The 21,990-nt window shown below is 40.7% G+C and overlaps 1 protein-coding gene across 2 annotated transcripts in view; it reads right to left on the reverse strand.

The window, feature by feature from the left end:
• Positions 1-21,990, reverse strand: part of TTC13 (tetratricopeptide repeat domain 13) — a 165,094-nt gene that overhangs the window by 25,481 nt on the left and 117,623 nt on the right. The window contains exons 17-19 of one of the 2 annotated variants that reach the window (XM_040350838.1): positions 13,909-13,993; positions 13,112-13,221; positions 719-854 (exon numbers count right to left, since the gene is read on the reverse strand). In XM_040350838.1, coding sequence (XP_040206772.1) covers positions 719-854; positions 13,112-13,221; positions 13,909-13,993 — 331 coding nt within the window. The remainder of the gene's footprint in view (positions 1-718; positions 855-13,111; positions 13,222-13,908; positions 13,994-21,990) is intronic. The other variant, XM_040350839.1, reaches the window with a different exon arrangement.

Here is a 21,990-nt window from a genome sequence, read left to right on the forward strand (position 1 = left end):
GCAAAGATACCTCAAACAAGAATTGAAAGACTCTTGGCTGGCTACAAAAAGCGTTTACAAGCTGTGATACTTGCCAAAGGAGCAGTACAAGATATTAACTCTGCAGGGTGCCAAAACTTTTGCAGACGCCATTTTTTGGTTTTCTGTCATTTTGAAAGTGTAAATGATGGAAATAAAATTAACTTTTTTTGACATATAAGAATGTCCAATATGTAATTTGATGCCTTTTGGAGATTTTTCCATCTTTCCTTGGCTTCGTTATGCACATTAATACAAATTTTTACCTGGGGTGCCCAAACTTTCGATCCCCACTGTACATTTGAACTGAAAAGGCAGCCCGGATAGGCTGCTAAACATCTTCAGCACTACAGAAAAAGTCCAGTTGAATGTAACCAACTACTACTGACATACCATTATCTGATGTAGCTAGCAGCAGGTATATATAGCCACTTAGAGTTAGACGCAAGATTAAAAAAAGAAATGCTCCAGGAAGTAACCTAGAATGGCCTTTTTAAAATAAATGTCAATTTTCTTTTTTTTAAAGCAGACCAAAAAAAAACAAAAAACACATCTTTACCCTAAACAGTACATATTTTATTATGACTCTGCAAACTTCCTGAGTAGTACCCTACTCAAAGTTTGGGAAATACGAGCCTATACAATATGCGCTAAACTTTTTCTACATAGGACAGAGCAGCATACAAAATTAATTACTTACTCCCAGCTCTGTAGAAAGCACCAATACTTTTCCCTTAGCAGTGAGATCCTTATAAAGAGATTCCATCTCTGCATGGTACAATTGTGTCCTTTCCTCTGTTGTCTGAGTCTCCACTGAGAACAATATGTTACCAATTCTGAAACAGACAGAACAATCAAAATGTTGTAAAGAGATATTTAAATCTGCTTAAAACAAAATGTACAATAATTTTTCAATTCAAAATCAGACTATCAACAAACATAACCAAAAATTACTTGGGGAAGATGTCAGAATAAAACTAAAAAAGTTTTATTAACATTTCAATGGCTTACATTTTTAATTTATATAGTGCCAAATTATTCCGCAGTTCTGTACAAAAGCACAAAAAATACTCACATTAGTCCCTGCTTCCCAAGAAGCTTATAGATTAATGTCCAACCCACAGTCATACTGGCACACATACACTCAAAATCCAGTTTTGGATGTGTTTGGATTCACAAAATGAAACAAATAGTCACTAGGAGAAACCTACCACATATATACTGTACTTGTACTACACCGAATGCAGCAAGTATACCCGGTGGGAATCCAATCTACAACCCTGGTATCAAAGGGTCACAGGGGATAATTTACTAAAACTGGAGGAGTGCAAAATCTGGCACACCTCTGCATAAAAAACAATCCGCTTCCAAGTTTTATTGTCAAAGCTTAACTGAACAAGCTTGGCTACCATGCACAGCTGTACTAGATTTTGCACTCTCCAATTTTAGTAAATCAATCCCCAGTGTCAGCAGATTTTGTTTACTTTTTCCTAATAGGTAAACTATGATTTTTTTTACCGCTTTATACTGAAGAGCCATACTATAGCTACCGTTTGGCTACAAGCAACCTAAATGCATTTAGCTGTAAACAGCTTCACACATACACACTTGTCATTACAGTATTAATATATTTTTAAATTGATGCTTTAGACATATTCTTAACTTTTTATTTTATAATAGTATTTATTTATATATATATATATATATATATATATATATATATATATATATATATATATATATATATATATATATATATATATATATATATATATATATATACATATATATACATATACATATACATATACATACATATACACACACATACACACACACACACATATATACATACACACACACACACACACACACATACATATACATACATACATACACACACACACAGGATGTCTGCCTTGGGCCACACCAAATGAAGTTACAGTGAGTGCATGATAAGGGATGAGTCACTGCATTTACCGATTTATATAAAATGGTTGTAAACCCTTAAGGCCCATACACACGATAAGAATATTGGAAGAAAATGGCCGTACGATGAACGATTGGCCGACTAGATAATCATTAGTATAGTGCTTTCGACTTTTCTGGCGACAAAACCTGAAGGTGCTTTTTTTTTTATTCTAAGTGAACACAACATCTAATTTTTGTTTTATTCGTACAGCTTTTGTCCAAAAAAATAATAATAATTGTAAGCGCAAGACCATGCTTGCTCGGAAGCGAAAGAATACATTACAAAACAATTCAACACATCACATCACTTCCCTCGTATGAGAATTTTTGTAAGTTGAGTAAACTCTTCATCTTCAATATGAAATTAGCATGCAACCCCCCCCCCCCCCAAAAAAAGAGGGACAATTATTCGCCTGAATCTCATTGTGTGTACCAGGCTTTACATATACCCAGTAAAGTGACTTTAGGTAATACACATACAGTGGATATAAAAAGTCTACAAAAATGTCAGGTTACTGTGATGTAAAAAGAAATGGGACAAAGAAATAATTTAAGTACATCTATTAAAAAATAAACTAAAATAATGTGGTTGCATAAGTGTGCACACCCTCTTATTACTGGGGATGTAGCCATGTTCAGAATTAAGCAATCACATTCACACTCGTGTTAGTACACTCCTGCCATGATTTATAGTGCCTCTGATTAACCCAAAATAAAGTTCAGCTGTTCTAGTAGGTCTTTCCTGACTGACTTTCTTAGTCACATCCTACAGCAAAAGCCATGCTCCACAGAGAGCTTCCAAAGCATCAGAGATCTCATTGTAAAAGGCATCAGTCAGGAGAAGGGTACAAAAGAATTTCCAAGACATTAGATATACCATGGAACACAATGAAGTCCTCATCGTCAAGTGGAGAAAATATAAACATCCATTTCATCTTTCAGCATGACACTGACCGAAAGCATACAGTACATCCAAATCAACAAAGGGATGGCTTCACCAGAAGAAGACTAAAGTTTTGGAATGGCACAGCCAGAATCCAGATCTGAATACGATTGAAAATCTATGGGGTGATATAAAGAGGGCTGTGCACAGCAGATGTTCTCACAATCTGACAGATTTGGAGTGTTTTTGGAAAGAAGAGTGGGAAAATATTGCCAAGTCAAGATGTGCCATGCTTCTAGACTCATACCCAAAAAGACTGAGTGCTGTAATAAAATCAAAAGGTGCTTCTACAAAAAGTATTCGGTTTAACCACTTAACCCCTGGACCATATTGCTGGTCAAAGACCAGGCCACTTTTTGAGATTCCCCACTGCGTCGCTTTAACTGACAATTGCGCGGTTGTGCGACGTGGCGTTCTTTTCTTCCCCACAAATAGAGCTTTCTTTTGGTGGTATTTGATCACCTCTGCGGTTTTTAGTTTTTGCGCTATAAACAAAAATAGAGCGACAATTTTGAAAAAAAAATTATATTTTTTACTTTTTGCTATAATACATATCCCCCAAAAATATATATATATATATATATAAAAAAAAATGTTTTTTTCCTCAGTTTAGGCCGATACGTATTCTACATATTTTTCAAAATCGCAATAAGCGTTTATTGATTGGTTTGCGCAAAAGTTATAGCGTTTACAAAATAGGGGATAGTTTTATGGCATTTTTTTTTTATAAAAGTAATGGCGGCGATCAACGATTTTTTTTCGGTACTGCGACATTATGGCGGACACTTCGGACACTTGACACATTTTTGGGACCATTGCCATTTTTATAGCGATCAGTGCTATAAAAATGCATTGGATTACTATAAAAATGCCACTGGCAGGGAGGGGGTTAAGTATGTTCTAACTGTAGGGGGGGGGTGGCCTCACTAGGGGAAATGACTGATCGCTGTTCATACATTGTATGAACAGACGGTCAGGCATTTCTCCCCTGACAGGACCGGGAGCTGTTTGTTTACACCGTTCCCCTGCTCTGTAACGAGCAATCGCGGGTGCCCGGCGGCGATCATGCCCGCCGGGCACGGGAGTCAGGGATGTTGGGCCACTTCGAGAGCCCGACGTATCGCTACGGGCTCTCGCGCATGGGAGTTGACCTGCCGCCGTATAACTGGTATAAGTTATACGGCGGCTGGTCGGCAAGTAGTTAAAAACGTCATTTTTTTAGAACCCGAAAGACGGTCGTGTGTATGCAGCATTAGGGTCAGGAAAACTTGTCAGAAGTGGAATTATGTTGATAACAGAGGAACTAGACAGCAGAAAGAAATTACACTTAGTGCTTTGGAGAGAGGCAAGTAAACACTATAGAAATGTGCTTTGTTTAGATGTCCGAGGTTTACAACCACTTTAAAGCAAAACTGAAGGCAACATTTTTTTTGTTTTAGATTTAGGAGGGGAATCTCAGCCCCTCCCACTATACTCTCCTTGGATCTGGAAGGAGAACAGAGATGGGACACATGACAGCACAGATTTAGCAAGGTAATAACAATTGACACATTGTATCATATATCTTTCTAAAACAAAAAGGGATGAACATTTATGAATGAGACTTTACAACCACTTTAAAGTTACAGAATACTATATATATATATATATATATATATATATATATAATCTTATACATACCTGCCACTTTATAAAAGTACACCTGTTCAAATGCCTGGTAACAAATTGCTAATCATCCAATCACATGGCAGCAACTCAATGCATTTAGGCATCTAGATGTGGTAAAGACAACTTGATGAAGTTCAAAACGAGCTTCAGAATGGGGAAGAAAGGGCATTTAAGTGACTTTAAATGTGGCATGGTTGTTGGTGCCTGACGGGCTGGTCTGAGTATTTCAAAAACTGCTGATCTACTGGGATTTTTACACACAACCAAGAATGGTTTGAAAAAGAGAAAATATCCAATGAGTGGTAGTTGTGTGCACTAAAATGCGTTGATGTCAGAGGAGAATGGTCTGAGAGGATAGAAAGGCAACAGTAACTCAAATAATCACACGTTAAACAACCATGGTATGCAAAATACCATTTCTGAATGCACAACATATCGAACGCTGAAGCAGATGGGCTACAGCAGTAGAAGACCACACCGGGTGCCACTCCTGTCAGCTAAAAACAGGGCACAATTCACACAGACTCCCCAAAATTGGACAACAAAAGATTGGAAAAACGTTGCCTTGTCTGATGAGTCTCAACTTCAGTTGCGACATTCAGATGTTATGGTCAGAATTTGGCGTAGACAACATGAAAGCATGGATCCATCCTGCTTTGTATCAACAGTTTAGGCTGGTGGTGTATTGGTGTGGGGAATTTTTTTTTGGCACACTTTGGGCCCCTTAGTACCAATTGAGCATTGTTTAAATGCCACGGCCTACCTGAGTATTGTTACTGACCATCCCTGACTACAGTGTACCCATCTTCTAATGGCTACTTCCAGCAGGATAATGCACCATGCCACAAAGCTCAAATCATCTCAAACTGGTTTCTTGAACATGACAATTAGGTCACTGTACTCCAATGGCCTCAACAGTCGCCAGATTTCAATCCAATAGAGCACCTTTGGGATGTGGTAGAATGGGATTATGGATGTGCAGCCGACAAATCTGCAGCAACTGTGTGATGCTATCATGTCAATATGGACCAAAATCTTTGAGGAATGTTTACAATACCTTGTTGAATCTATGCCAGGAAGAATTAGGCCCCTTTCACATTGAGGCGTTTTTCATGCGGTACAGCGCTAAAAATAGCGCTGCTATACGGCATGAAAAAATCATGCCCTGCAGGCTTCAGTGTGAAAGCCCGAAGGCTATACCGTCACCGCACCTCCACTGCCCAATGTGAAAGCAGCCTTAAGGCAGTTTGAAGGCAAAAAGGGGGTCCGACCTGGTACTAGCAAGGTGCAACTAAATAAAGTGGTCAGTGAGTGAATATTTAATTTACACACATTCATTCCTATTTATACATCATATATACACAAACACGTGTGGAAAATGTGCGAGTATCCTTACAGCTCATTAAAACAGTGCTTTGTTCTTCCTTAAAAAATATTATATTAAAAGAAATACATATCTGCATGTCTTTGGTATGTTATAATATAAAGTAAAGCAAAGAAAGTGTGAAAAAAAAGGATTTTTGTACTCACCGTAAAATCCATTTCTCTGAGTTCATAGACGGACACAGCCTTCATTGACCTTAGGGTTATGCTTCTTCCTACCAGGAGAGTAGGAAGAAGCATAACCCTAAGGTCAATGAAGGCTGTGTCCGTCTATGAACGAAAGAGAAAAAAGGATTTTTGTACTCACCGTAAAATCCATTTCTCTGAGTTCATAGACGGACACAGCCTTCATTGACCTTAGGGTTATGCTTCTTCCTACTCTCCTGGTAGGAAGAAGCATAACCCTAAGGTCAATGAAGGCTGTGTCCGTCTATGAACGAAAGAGAAAAAAGGATTTTTGCCTGTAAAATCCTTTTCTTGGAGTACAGTACTAGACACAGGCTCCTTTCAATTGCTTCTAAAGTCAAACTTTTTTTACATTGATGCACTGTATGCATTAAGGTAAAAAAAGGCTCCACTACCTACTCTCCTCTCCTCTGTCCCTAAACAAACACTTACCTGGCCTCTGTTCTGGCTGCAGCACTTCTTCACTCCCTGGTCTCGCAGGAGACACAGACAGCTGTGGAAGCCATAGGCTCCTGCTGCAGTCAGTCAAACCTCTGTATGCAGGCTGGGGCGGGGATTAACAGCGCTGTATGTGTCTATACTCTTTATAGCAGAACTTCACCCAAAAGAATAAGTTCCACTTCAAGGCCTCCTCCCCCACTCCTGTTTTTGAAATGGTACTTTGGGGGGGGGGGGGGGCAGGGACCCCAATTTTGGCAGGTCCCAGAAGACTGCAGGACCATTCATAATGCACATTGCGCATTTGCAGTGGACACCCGGCTATGAAGTCGCAAGCTGTCACAGCCTGGTGCCCACAGTGAAGGTGCTGGTGCCAGGGACAGAAGACGAGAGGTGAAAACAGCTGGGGTGAGCATAGCTCTGGATTGTGGGACAGGCTAGTGGCGATAAAAAGTCAGCAGCTACAGTTTTTGTAGATGTGGACTTTTTTTTACCAAGGAGACTGGAGCTCCTCTTTAATGACTAGTCCCACTAGATTGGCTCATGGCCAGTGTGGTGCCTATATTAAGACCGGTTAGTTTAACCACTTCCTGCCTGGTCAATAGCAAATTGACGTCCGGTAAGTGGTTCTGTTATCCTGACTGGACGTCTATTGACGTCCAGCATCACGGTGCTGTGTCTGACACCCCGCATCTCCGATCGGGATAAGAAGCCTCTGTCAGAGTCTTACCACATGATCAACTGTGACCAATCACAGCTGATCATTGCGTGAACTAGGAAGTGCCGGTAAAAGGCATTTCTCGGTTCACGCTGACAGGAAGAGCTGATCGGCGGCTCTCCCTGTCAGGGGGGGGTCTGTGCTGATAATCAGCACATTGATTATCAGCACAGCCTCCTCCAATGTACAAATCACCTGCCCATAAGTGCCCCAATAATGAAGTATGCAATTGCCCGCCACAATGCCAATCACTGCCCACCACAAGTGCCAATCACTGCCTAGCAGCAACACCAGTCAGTACCTCATCACCATTGCTGCTCATCAGTGCCGCCTATCAGTGCCAATCAATTCTACATATCAGTGCCCGTCAGTGAAGGGGAAAACAAAATTTTATGACAAACTAAAAAAAAAATACATTCAAAAAGGTTGTTTTTTTTAGTTTGTTTAGCAAAAAATTAAAACCGCAGAGGTGATCAAATACCACCAAAAGAAAGCTCTCTTTGTGGAAAGAAAATGATAAAAATTTAGTTTGGGTACAGCGTTGCATGACCGCGCAGTTGTCATTCAAACTGTGACAACACTGAAAGCTGTCCTGGGCAGGAAGAGGCGTAAGTGCCTGGTATTGAAGTGGTTAAAGGATAAAATTCATCTTTTGTAACATATTACACTCATATTTAGGGTGTAACATATTACTATAAAAGCAATTGCCCACACTCTGTTGATGCTTCATTCACACCTGGGCAATTTGAATCGTGGGTGGAATTGTCGCGATTCAGAATCGTGGAAAAGCACGGGACTCCTTTGTGATGCCATTATTTCTCAAACAAAACCGTGGGACGCATACCTAAAGGAAGTTCCGAAACCACGTTTTGCTGTAATTCCGTTGCCAATTAAAATTGCGCAGGTGTGAATGAAGAATGATCGTGGTTGAAATGCTTTGCAGGGTGTAAAAAATTATGTGCATTTAATATCTTATTTTTAAGAAAATGTGAACTTAGCCCTTAACTTCTTCTTCTAGTATGGAACAATGATGGATGTCAATTACTTTGGTCAGTTTCCTGTTATTTCAGAGAAAATTTTAGTTTTTTTCATGGAAGGGTATCAAATGTGTCCATGTCTAACAGGGTTATTAAGGGGTGAACTAGATTTGTTTAGTTTTATTTGTAAGGTTGCTTCAATTGTATGCAGATAAGAGCTGAACTCCTTGATCTGCATAGGACAGAACCAATGTAAATGGGTAATAATAATGTTGTTGCATCTATTTTTCAAAAAAGCTTCTGAAAAATTCACCGCTTTATAAATACGCCCCAAAGTATTGCATTTGGATTGAATTTAGACAAATACAATGATCTTTTAGCCATAAATGCACACAATATTTTATAAAAAAAATCCAGTTTACTTCAAATAAACACTGTGCCAGATACAAGACATTTTGTAAAAAAATAAAAATGAACTTTACAAGTCTTTTGCCCTTTTAAAATCACATTTCAAGTACTTTTACTACATAGGTGCTTTGCTTTGTTGATGCCTTTTTGGCTGTCTTAATGCAACTTTGTATATAACACAAAGCTTTAAAAGCAATGTATGTTTTTTTTTGGATTCATACTTACCTAGGTGGATGCAGCATCAGTCCCCCAGCAGCTCTACATTATGAAACGAGTGATTGAACACTGCCAATCGCTAAGTTCTCACAGCTCCCCGAGCAAAAACCATAGTCAGGATCCGCCAAGATCCTTGGACCGACACCCAGCTCAGCAGCTCTCTGCCCCCCCCCCCCGCACTCACTGGAGCACTGAGCTGTGGAGGGGGGCAGAACTGAGAGGCTGAGCCAGGTGTCGGTCCAAGGATCTTGGCAGATCCTGACTATGGTTGTGATGATGTCCGAGCCTTGACCGGCTGAGGTCAGCGGAGAGCGGACTTCAGCCCGCTCTTTGTTGAAAATGGGTCACAGGGGTGCAAAATGAACTGCACGCCTGCGATCCACAGGAGAAGTACAGACAAATTAGCTTAGGCTGTACTTCTCCATTAAAGTGTTTTTATTTTCTCACAAATTAATAGCATATGGGCCTTTAGGCCCAGCTCTATGTACCGTCACCATTTAATGTTGCTTCATGGGAGTGGTTGGTGTTAAAATGGTCATACACATTTTTTGACCTCGCCAATTTTGACTGGGAGACCGTTTCTACCGGCAAGTGTAGACTGTACAAGCTGACCAATCTTAGAAGAATATAAAAAGGATTTTTCCCAGCCTTTCATAATGGTCCTATTCTTGCATATATACTGTACATGCTGATAAATCTAGAAAAATCTGAAATAGGTTAACAATTTTGTGATGTGAGGGCCAACCTAAATAATGCATATACTATTTATCCACTTAGGCAGACGTTTCCCCTAATTAGTTATTGGTAGATATGACAAATTGTACTTACCATCCGCCCACAGCCTATAAACGGTGGACAGGAAGCAGCCTTGATGCAGGTTAATGTACCTGTATGCCAGTCTGCACCGGAAGCTCCTGTGTGGCTCACAGGAGTGTGAACCCAGGAGCCTGGATATTGGTGTGTCCCCAGGACACAGCAATCACATGGTAAAAGACTATTTGATCACCCAGACACAATGGTAATGTGGTTGTTTGCTGTGTCCAATCACAGCACTGTAAACATCGGTTCTCTCTGCTCTGACAGAGATCAGCTGTGAGAGCAGAGAGAACCTTATCACTGCCCCCAGCATACTACAAAGAGTGCAGCCAGCCACTGTCACCTGTCCCAGTGTTACCACTGGCTCATGGTAACACTGCCATACCAATGTCCTGATCACCGCCATATGCCAAACCAGCATTCTGATCAACGCCATACTATAAAAAAAAAATGTATTGGGCAGAATACATTTTGGCCTAATTTTATGAAGATTGTTAGCTTTTGCTATAAGTTTTTGCAAAAAAAAGTTTTTTTTTTTTTTTTTATTTCTGTATTTTTTTGTTTTTAAAGTAAAAAAAAAAACAAAAAAACAAGATGGTGATTAAATACCACCAAAAGAAAGATCTGTCTCAAAAAAATAAAAATTTCATTTGGGCACAGTGTCCAGGCTTGAGGTGGTTAAAGAAAGACCGTTTGATGATCAGATCTTTCAAACGTAATCTTATTTTTAAGGCCACCTGAAAATGAAGATCAATCTAGTATAATGCATCAATTGCATAATTACACGTTACAGCAAGGCACAGTTCATACTGCCCACCCCTTATACCTTTGTCTGAAGGATAATTCAGAATAGCATGTAGAGCAATAGGCTTTTGGCATCGAGCACATAAAATAGCATTGCATCACTATTATACGCATCTAGTTGGCCCTATGATGCACAAAAATCAAGTAGCAGTAATATTGTACACGTCAGTATGTTCAGTGTACTTTTCCAGTGAAGCAACACAACAGGATAAGAGATCATGATATCTATAGTGAATCCATATAATTAGGAAACTAACATGCTAAATCTTTTTTTTCTTAAATAAAATGGTGTAGTGGGTGCCCCGTGGCTCCACACTACCCTCCGGCTGCCTCCTGGATGACACAGGCTCTCGAAAGGGAGAGAAGGCCATTAGCTCCTGTGGGGGAAACCTCCGCCACCCTCTCCTCCTCGCATTACACTGAGCAAGCGGCACTCACAGAAGAGAGATGGCCACTCGTTCTATTCCCTCCCCTGCTTGGCAGGAGGAGAGAGCCAATGGCGAGCAGAGCTGCAGAACGCCAGTAGCAGAAAGGGATTTTGGGACATGTTGTCCACAACACAAACAGCCCAATAGCAGTCCTAAAGGGGCAGAACTACACACCCAAGCATGCTCTGGTGGGCAGAGAAGTAAAAGATACCAAAGGGCTGCCTGGGAGCCGAGCAGATGCCAAAGGGCAAGAAAGAAGATTTGACCTGGGGAGAGGTGCTGCCTCCCAGGTCAGTGTACTGTTCTTTTTAAAGCATCCATGGCCCGTCAGGGGGACATCCTGCCTGAGAGGGGGATCCCAGGTGCATTCTACAGGCGCAGCTTTACAGATGGCGTGAAGCATTCCGGTTGTGAGGTAGACAAATCTGGCTACCTGAAGAGCCTGCCTGTTCCAGGACACTTTGGACATTGTCCGCAGGATTGGTGAGTAGGCTCATTTTACAAGGGATATAGAGACACTGCATGCAGACAACGTTGCCTATTTTTGCCTACACCTGTAGGGCCCGAGTCACACTTGCATCCTGTTAAGCAGTTAAAGTGTTTGACTTGCTACCCAGATGCTGCCAGCATTCTGCATTTTCACTCTAATAAACAGGATTTCCAAGTGCACCAACTAAAGTGGCTAGCTAAAGATTCAACACCTTCTTCTTCTAAGGTACTGAAGTTATTGGTGACATACGGGCACACACACATACCCAAAGCTCGGTATATGTAGTGTATAAGCGGGGGAATCTGAACTTGGGAGTTGCGTTGTTGAATGCTGCATTAGGTACAGTATTTACAGGTATCTAGGCCTGTGGTGTCAGGGGGCAGGAGGGAGAGGTCCAACAGAGTCATGCCTCTGCTCTCCTCCTGCCTGGAATCAGAGCCAAATTTAAGTAGTGGTGCCATTTTGTGATTGGTCAATTGTTAGAGTGTTTGCCTCTGCTCATTTTGAGGCGTCCCCTGAAAGCAGCCAGATAGTACTATAGAGTTCTATTGCTTTGGACTCCCAGACAATAGTTTACTGTTGACCTATTTGAGGTATATTTGTCTACTGTTCAGCTATATTGCTACTGTTACCATCTTAAAAGGGGCTCCAGGGGGCTGTTGCATCACAGGGGTTGTAAATCAAGGTTTACAACCCCTGTGATGCAACAGCCCCCGGAGCCCCCCCTTTTACTTACCTGAACCTGATCTTTCCAGCAACGGGGACGAGCACACCAGCTCCAACCGGTGTCTCGGGTCCTGATTGGATAGCAACACAGCCATTGGCTCCAGTTGCCGTCAATAAAATCCAATGAAGCGGGAGCCAGGGGCGGGCCACGTCCTGCTGTCTGTCAATAGTCACAAGTTCTCCCGAGGTAGAGCGGCTCTCCAACCTGGGGCACTCGAGAAGGAGGAGCCAGAAGCGCAGCTGAGGAACCCCAGAAGAGAAGGATCGGGGCCACGCTGTGCAAAACCAACTGCACAGAGGAGGAAAGTATGACACGTTTGTTTGTTTTTAAAACCAACCTTTACATAAGTTTCTAAAAACATTTACAGTAAAGACTATTTCTGCGTTTTACTCGAACGTGTGTCTTTCATTGGTAGTGTTTGCACGAACATTGCCAAGTGTGCCAGAGGGACTGAGAGGCAGAGTACAGAATCAAGTGGCTCCTCTGGGCGTAGCGCTACAATGGCCAGATTTATTGACACCATTATCTCACCATTACTGTATATGTATGTAGAGTACCTCTGTAGCCAGCTACACCTACCTACAATTGTTTGCAAAACAATTCAAGGAAATAGCATGTAAACAACAGAAGACTTAATATATAAAGTTCATAGCATTAATTTATACAAGACAAAAATACTCTCTTACTTAAAACTAGCAGTGCACTCACATCTTACAGCACAGGGTTAGGACATAATAAACTTAACAACATGGATGTACATTAGCGCACAGAGACCAATCAGGAGTAAACAGGCCTCCGTTACTTGTTCAGTCTTTATTGTAAAAAAGTAAAATACTAAATGGCTTACTGGAAAGAAAAAAAATGAATGCCTCTAAGAAGATAATAAAAAGGAGGTTCAGATACAGAAATGTTTCTCTTACTTATCTCCTGTTATAGTTATTGTGAATCCATCATATTCTTTCCCTTGATCTTTGAGGCTGGGAACTTTTGTGTTCACTGTGAACCCATCTCTTGTTTTGCTGTTTAACTGCTTTCAAAAAGTAAGATATAAGTATTATCAATTTATGGGATGAACATGAAAATTATGTATATGTCGTTAAGAAAATCATTATTGCCTTGTATATCCTCGTAGGCGGAGCTGGGCAAAGCTGAAATTAGGCAGCAACACAATTTGTTGCAAGGCAATCTGCTCATTGGTGCTAGGCCAAAGTATGCATCACAAAATGAAAAACACTAAATAGGCAGAAAACTAATGATGGCACTCAAATGATATTAAAATATTTATTTTTATCCCACGATGCAACTTAAAATGTTGCCAAATCATCTAATAAAAATGTATACATTAGGTTGCAACACTACTGTAGCAGAATAATAGAGTGCCAGTTAAAAAAAAAAATCACTTTGACTTTGTTTTATTAACACGCCAAACAAATAAAGATTGGCAACATAAATTAACTTTTGGGGTTTGCTAGCATACTTTATGAAGATTGTTGTTACAAGGGTAGCCAAGAAATGTGCATAATTTTATTATCGACTGTTTTCAGCTAAACATTATTAAAGATCGGTTTCCCTCAATATCACTGCATTTGTAAAACCCATGGCTGGATTTCCTTCATTAATATTGTGTTTGTAAACCTAGGGTTGAATTTTTCTGGCTTCACAAAACTCACTGTAAACATTTCAAATGTGAGCTGTATATACACTAAAAGAATCTTACCTTCATTATTGGTAAAAGATCTTCTACCTTTTGAACCTTCTCCAATGCCTCTTTGACATCCAATATACCTCTTGGATTGTTGGCACTGTTCAAGAAACAAAGTACACAGATCACTCCCATTGCATACAATCCTCATTTTCCGGCCCTGACACTAGAACTGGACAAACCTGGTCATTACTATCCACAATGCATCATGCTTGATGCTACCATTTACCAGCCTGATCTTGCTTTAAAGCAAGGGTCTCCAAACTTTGTTTACTTGTCCTTTAGACTTTAGGGGCTCCAGATTAGGGCATGTGGGAGTAAAAAATGTCCTGGCATTCAGTTGGAGTAAACAATGCCCTATCTTTTGTGTCAGTGGAAGGACTAGTGTCACATCCCTGGTGACAGTAGTACGAATATTGCCCCATCGTTTGTGTCAATGGAAGAAATTCTGCCCCATCATTGGGGTCAGTAGGAGGAATTGTGCCCTTTCCTTGTGTCAGTGGAAGGAAAAGTATCCCATTGTTGGTGTCGGTTGGAGACAAAGTGCCCCATCATTGGTATCAATGGAAGGAACTAGGGTTGTCCCGATACCACTTTTTTAGGACCGAGTACAAGTACTGATACTTTTTTTCTTGCACTTGCCGATACCGATTACCGATACTTTTTTTTTAAATGTGCCCCCACAAATGCAGCCATGTGTCCCCACAGAGAAAGCCAAGCCCTCCCCCCGCCATCGCCTAGTTGATCAGTGCGGGGAACATTACAGCTTTCATTTGAATAGCTGTGTGTTCCTCGTCATATATAGCCCCTCCCCCTTGTCCGGGCACTTTGATAGACAGATTACCCATCCAATCAAAGTGCCCGGACAAGGGGGAGGGGCTATATATAAGGCGCGGCGGGGAACACACAGCTATTCAAATGAAAGCTGTAATGTTCCCCGCGCTGATCAACTAGGCGGCGGGGGGAGGGCTTGGCTTTCTTTTTCAGGACTGCTCTGCTCCGGTCCGCTCCCTCACCACCCCCTCTCCACTCGCTCTCTAGAAAAAAAAGTATCGGGTGAAGCATCGGGAGCATTTGCGCAAGTACAAGTACTCGCGCAAATGCTCAGTATCGGTCCCGATACCGATACTAGTATCGGTATCGGGACAACCCTAGAAGGAACTATGCCCCATCGTTGGTGTCAATGGAACGAATCATGTTCCATCATTGGCGTCAGTGGGAGGGATGGTGCCTCATCACTGATGTCAACAGGAGGCATAGTGCCCCTTTGTTGGTTATCGGCAACAGGAATGATGCCCCATTGTTGACGTCAGTGGATAGAATAGTGCCCCAAGGGCCAGATAAAGGCAAGCAAAGGGCCATATCAGGCCTCCAGGCCGCAGTTTAGAGACCGCTGCTTTAAAGCATAGAATTTAATGTCAAACTGATAGCTGGTGAAAAAAAATTGGGTCCTATGTTGAGAGACGCTGGACTTGTGTCAATGATATCATCTTGACATCAAAATTTGAAACACTTCTGAAATCATTCAGAATTTATTCATGCATTTGACCTGCTTCAAGCACATAAAAAAATTCTCATATACTAGCGATGCAAAAGCAACCTTAACCTCCCTGGCGGTCTTCCCGAGACTGACTCGGGGTTTGATTTTCCTGCTACGATCGGTAACCCCGAGTCAGTCTCGGGCTCGCCTCGCTGAATCCACAGGCACTTTTTACTTACCTTGTCCCTGGATCCAGCGATGCCACCGCGCTGTGTGAGCGAGCGGGACCTCGCTCGATTCACATAGTGCTTCCGTGTGACGCCGATCTCCGTTCCCTGCGACGTTACGACGCACGGGGACGGAGAACGGCGCCAAATTCAAAAACGTAAACAAACACTTTACATACAGTATACTGTAATCTTATAGATTACAGTACTGTATGTAAAAAAAACACACACCCCCTGTCCCTAGTGGTCTGTCCTGTGTCATGCATGTCATTTTATATAATAAAAACGTTTCTTTCTCCCTGCAAACTGTAGATTGTCCATAGCAACCAAAAGTGTCCCTTTATGTCAAAAATAGTTTTAGATCAGCTAAAAAACAGCGATAATAAATTATAATCACTTGCAGAATTGTGCGATAGCGATTTGTGGGGAAATTCGTCATAAAAAAAAAAAATAATGACAGCAACAATTCTGCAACTGAGCAAATTTCAGTGATTTTAATTTGATTACATTATTGAATAATTTTTATTATAATTATATTATTATTTGTTATAATTATTTATAATTATTTATTATATTATAATTTATAATTTTGTTTTTAAAAAAATGTCATACCCGGGATGCCTATTAGAATCTTGTTTGGTCAGATTTAAGTGAGTTATTCCTAAAAATGACAGACCTACAATATAAAACGCCAAATTTCCTTGCAAATAATGGTACCGCTTTCAGCACCTTTTTTCTGACAGAATCATACCGCCAGGGAGGTTAAGTGAACAAAACACCTTTAACACCCAGTCTATAGAATAAACCTCTCTTTGGAATAAACCTGTTAACTTGCCAACTTGGCACCCTGCTGCAGCAATAGGCTCTTAGTGATTCTACTAAAAACCTGCTTTAAAAGTTTTCAGTGATCCAGGTCTACAAGGATTAACAAGTAGTATAGAGAATGCATTAAGGTAAAAATGATTTGACTTTATAGTAGGGGCAATACAATTACATTGCATGCATTATGTAGTTGTGTGCACTATGGAAAATGTGAATAATCATCTTTCTTTGCAGTAAAGAATGCCTAAAAATGTTGTGTGTATATAAAACATCTTCATAAAATATAGAAGAAGAAAAAAAAAAACAACAAATTAAACCAATATTTGGTATTATTGACCCTTGCACTTTTCTTTTTTGACTAGGAGTTGGGAAGGATTAGAACCCCAGTCAGGTTTTACTACTACCTGTGGCTCCGATAGTAAAGCCTTCCCTTACACTACAAGGAAAAAATATTGTCGAGTTTCAATATACATAATCTTTAAAAGGTTGAATAACACTGCAACAAAACAGATGGAAATAGTTTGATCTCACATGACTAAAAGGGAATTTATGGCATTTGTGAAAAATTCAGGGACTTTCAAGGATAACAATTTCCAAGAACATATATGTTTACAACCACCAGAATTAATGTACACTAGACAACTAAGGGTCTGTAAAACAAAAAAAAAGACAGAAGAGCCAAGACAATGAAGACTGGCTCAGTAATAAGGGCTGAAAGAGTACTAGACAGACATTCAGCTATACAAAGATACAAGGCGGCTTATTACATTACAAAACATTACTCTTGTATATTTAAAAAGGAAACTACAGTGTATATTTCTAATCAGCACATATCCTGAGCTATAACCCAAACTGTCAAAGATAGTTATAGTGGTTTACCTTTTTTTTATTTTTTTGTATATATGGTGTTAAAGCTGGATTTTCCGAGATCAGCAAATATTGAGTAATTACAGGAGGCATGTGTATTCTTACTTGAATTTTTATGTGCTTTGTGTATTTTTTCCAGATCCAGTGTGTAACTTTTCCCCTGTGCATAAGCCTCCTGTATTAAGACCAGTCACTGCTGCCCTTTCTCCTTGTGCAGGAGAACACACACATTAAATACACCAATTTTTTTTACGTATGAACCTGCGTTATCGCATATTGAATTCTGCCATGCATAAGAGTTACCTCCTGTTGACAAAGAACCCACTTAACCCCTGTAGTGTATTGTCTGTATGTATGTTTTTTTTAAATTGGAGCGCCCTTTGTGAAATTACACTTTTGTGACGTTTCACTTGTATTTTCTCACCTGCAGCTTTTTCCTGCATCTTAGTCGATGCCGTCTTGATTTTATTCTTAAAGTATTGAACAAATACAGTTTTGTTTTTGCATTTTTTGTTGTCTTTTTTCTTCTTTTTCTCCCCCAGCAGCCAGTCTGCTTTTCTGGGCTGAACACAATTGGCTCATTTAATTACCACAGCTGTGTTGGTAGGGGCAGGGTTTGTATCTGTATATGTTTATTAATATGTGGTTATTCTGAGTATTTTATGGCCATGATAAAGGCTACATTCCGAAATGCGTAAGCCCTGTATTAATTTCTACTACACCTGGATTAATAAACTTGTTCATTGCGGAAGATCTAGCTGATGGCTTTCTATCATCTGTATGCAGGGTGACTGGTCTTGTCCCCTCCCCATCTTGCAGCATGTAGTGGATGGAGCTGCTGGGTCCCACCCGAAGCTCTGTTCTCTGCACAGCGTCACATGTATACAAAAGCACATAGTGATGATTTTACTGTTACATTTACTTGGTAATATATGGGTTTGTAAAGGCATTAGAGCACACAAAAGGGGACTGAAATACTCTGTCGCTAATGAGAAATCTATTTGAATGAAAGTTTTCGTGCCCGCAGTTAATCTTTAACTAAATTAACTTTACATAAGCAAAGTCTCATTGTTTCTGTTCATATACTGAAAAACCTTGTTTATCTTCCTAGTTTGTATTTTTTAATGGGGGCAGCCTTTTAGATCCTCTTATTTCACAGGTGACTGAAAACAACAGGCTCAGCAGTTATGATTGGTAGCCAGAACCTAAGTGATCTAGACCCGGGGTGCTAAACCAATAGGCTGCAACCCCAAATGGTGACAGACTAGAATTTAGTATTAAAAAGTCTCAAGTCAAGGGGTACCAGCAGATTGCCACAGATATCCTAGGCTGACTGGGGAAAAGAACATTTAGCTATGTTTTTCCCTGAGATGAGGCCATCTGCCAGATAGCTCTTCCTGCTCTCTATTTTATAACACTAAACATGCACACAAAAGGTAATCTGATCATTTGTGTTTATGGAATTTCTTTTCCAGAAGGATGAAAAATTCTCCTCCTGTTGCTTGTTCATGCAGGCATGTCCAACTGTCTTCTAATATCCAAGGCCAGTTTAAGTTATGATTGGATTATGTAAGAATCTGATTATAATTCGGCAGTCATTCTTACAAAATACTTATATTTACCTCCTTGTTTATCATTACCTACTCTGAGACTGACGCTAGCGTCAAGAAGTTATCTAAAACCAAACAATTGCTGTCATGTCAGACAGCAAACAGACTTTGGATGTCCTGTGACCCAAGCTACAATGTCATAAGGCAAATGTAAATATTTCTATATATGCGTTAAATATTGGAGCTGGATTGTCACTTTGTCCTGGAAAACAAAATTGGTCTTACTTGCAACTTGCCCCAGCACACAAATCCACCTCAACTTTGTGCGCAATCCTCAGTTTATTAATATTACACAGTCAGGTGATTATTCTCAAGATTAAAAAATGTATGCGTCAGAGCCCAATCTCCACATATATGCATTAATATTTTTCTGATCGGTCGAAGTCAGGGGTCAGGGCCCCCTGGAGCAGAGAACCGGGGGGGGGGGGGGGGGGCTGCCGCGAATTGAGAAGTGAAGAAAAAAAAGAAAAAAGAAGAAATAAAGAAAACTATATATATAAAAAAAAGGGGGGGTTGCCATCTGGGGCCCTGGGGACCTCTGGGCCCTTTAATAATTTTTTTTTTTATAAAAAGAAATTACAAAAAAGGGGGGTTGCCATCCGCAACAAAAAAATAAAAATAAATAATATATAAAAAAATAAAAATAAAAATAAACTTTTTTTTTTTTTTTTATAAATGTTTATATATTTTTTATAAACAAAGGGGGTTGCCATCCAGGGCCCTGGGGACCTCTTGGCCCTTTAACCACTTAACGCCCGCCGCATGTATATGTACGTCCACAGAATGGCACGTACAGGCATATGGGCGTACATGTACGTCCCTGCCTTCTTGCGGGTCAGGGGTCCGATCGGGACCCCCCCCGCCAAATGCGGCGGGCGTCTAACCTCCGGGAGCGATCCGTGATGAGGGGGCGGCTGTTCATTTTTGTCGGCCCCCTCATGATCGCTCCCAGCCAATCCAGCAACCCCCCGCCGTGTGACTTCCTCTGCCTGTGTAATGTAAACACTGGCAGAGGAAGTGATGTCCGCTCTAAATAAAAATCGCAGAGGCAATCAAATACCATCAAAAGAAAGCTCTATTTGTGGGAAGAAAAGGACGCAAATTTTGTTTGGGAGCCATGTCGCACGACCGCACAATTGTCTGTTAATGCGACGCAGTGCCGAATTGTAAAAACGCCTTTGGGCATTTGGCAGCATATTGGTCCGGGGCTTAAGTGGTTAATAAAAAATAAACTAAAAATATATACATTAAAAAAAAAAAAGGAAAAAAAGGGGGGTTGCCATCTGGGGCCCCTATTTTAAAGGGGGTTGCCATCCGGGCCCCTGGGGACCTCCGGGCCCCTTACAGGTGTACTGCCTGTACCCCCCTGATGGCGGCCCTGTCAGGGGTGTTCAAACTTTTTTCAAAGAGGACCAGATTTGACGAAGAAAAAATGCGTGAGGGCCGACCATTTTGCCTCACATTCCTTGAACCATTAAAATTCAGTCCAAGTGTGTTAGTTCGAGCAACAATACACGGCCCAACAAGAATTCTCTTGCCTTTGTCACTGTGTGTGAGTAAAGAGATGAGTTCAGACTTATTATTTGGATATACCGTATTTATTGGCATATAACACGCGCCTTCATTTTAAGAGGGAAGTTTTAAGAAAAAAAAAAAAAAAAAAAAAACTTTAAATAAAAAGAACTGTGAAGCAAAATAAGGGTCAGTGCCCATCTGCAGACCCACCACTGCCAGGAATGCAGCACCCGCCATTGCCGGGAGTGCAGCCTGATTGATGCCCATCCATCTGCAGCCTTGGAGGGGACAGGACGAGCCCCAAAAGATTACATACAGGAGAATCTCCTGTTTTCTTGGCAGCCTCTTTAATAGAAAGTCCCGCCTCCTTTGATGGACAGTCGTCCAATGGCAGCGCAGGAGACAAGACTTCCTATTACAGAGGCCGCCCATAAACAGGAAATCTTCCTCTTGTATGTACGGCACTAGTCACGCCTCCTCCCTGTCCCATCCACGGTAGCCAGCATATGCATCTTTTGTGGCACCGGAAGATCGTCGGGGCCACAAAAGATACACATGTCCAAATAACCGATTGGCCCGCGGGCTGGACTTTGGACATGCCTGGTCTAGGTATGTGAATGAAACCCTTGGTAGCCAGTCTCAATCTTGTGAGCATTAACCTTGCAGTGACAGGGTCACATTACAAGGACATTTTCCTTTAAGGATTAGTACCAAAATTATGTGCACAAACCCCTTTTAGGCTTACTTTCATTCTATTTTCATGTGGTGATCCAGCTAGCAAGTCTGTTGCCCCCACCAAACACTGACTGTGTTGATGGGGAAATTGATAGGTTTTCTGTCCTGCACCCCATGGTTACAGGAAAGTAAATCACATAATCTATGGCCTGCCTTAACTGCTATTCCCAACCAGCGCTCCGCTATTATCCAGATGCTGCCTTTACAGTGGACTTTATAACATTTATTTTCACATTTCAGTTATTCCCTAAGCCCCATTCCATCATCTGTCCAATTTGGGCAGTCATTTATTTTATTTTATTTTTAAGTACAATTAAATGAGCAACACACACTTAACCTCTTCAGGCCCGGAAGGATCCGTTTCCTTAACCACTTAACCCCCGGACCATATTGCTGGTCAAAGACCAGAGCACTTTTTGCGATTCGGCACTGCGTCGCTTTAACTGACAATTGTGCGGTCGTGCGACGTGGCTCCGAAACAAAATTGGCGTCCTTTTTTTCCCACAAATAGAGCTTTCTTTTGGTGGTATTTGATCACCTCTGCGGTTTTTAGTTTTTGCGCTATAAACAAAAATAGAGCGACAATTTTGAAAAAAAATGAATATTTTTTACTATAATAAATATCCCCCAAAAATATATAAAAAAAAATATTTTTTTCCTCAGTTTAGGCCGATACGTATTCTTCTACATATTTTTCATAAAAAAAAAAAAATCGCAATAAGCGTTTATTGATTGGTTTGCGCAAAAGTTATAGCGTTTACAAAATAGGGGGTAGTTTTATGGCATTTCTATTAATATATATTTTTTTTACTAGTAATGGCGGGGATCAGCGATTTTTTTT

The sequence above is a fragment of the Rana temporaria genome, chromosome 4 (genome assembly GCF_905171775.1).
Source record: "Rana temporaria chromosome 4, aRanTem1.1, whole genome shotgun sequence".
NCBI lineage: Eukaryota > Metazoa > Chordata > Amphibia > Anura > Ranidae > Rana > Rana temporaria.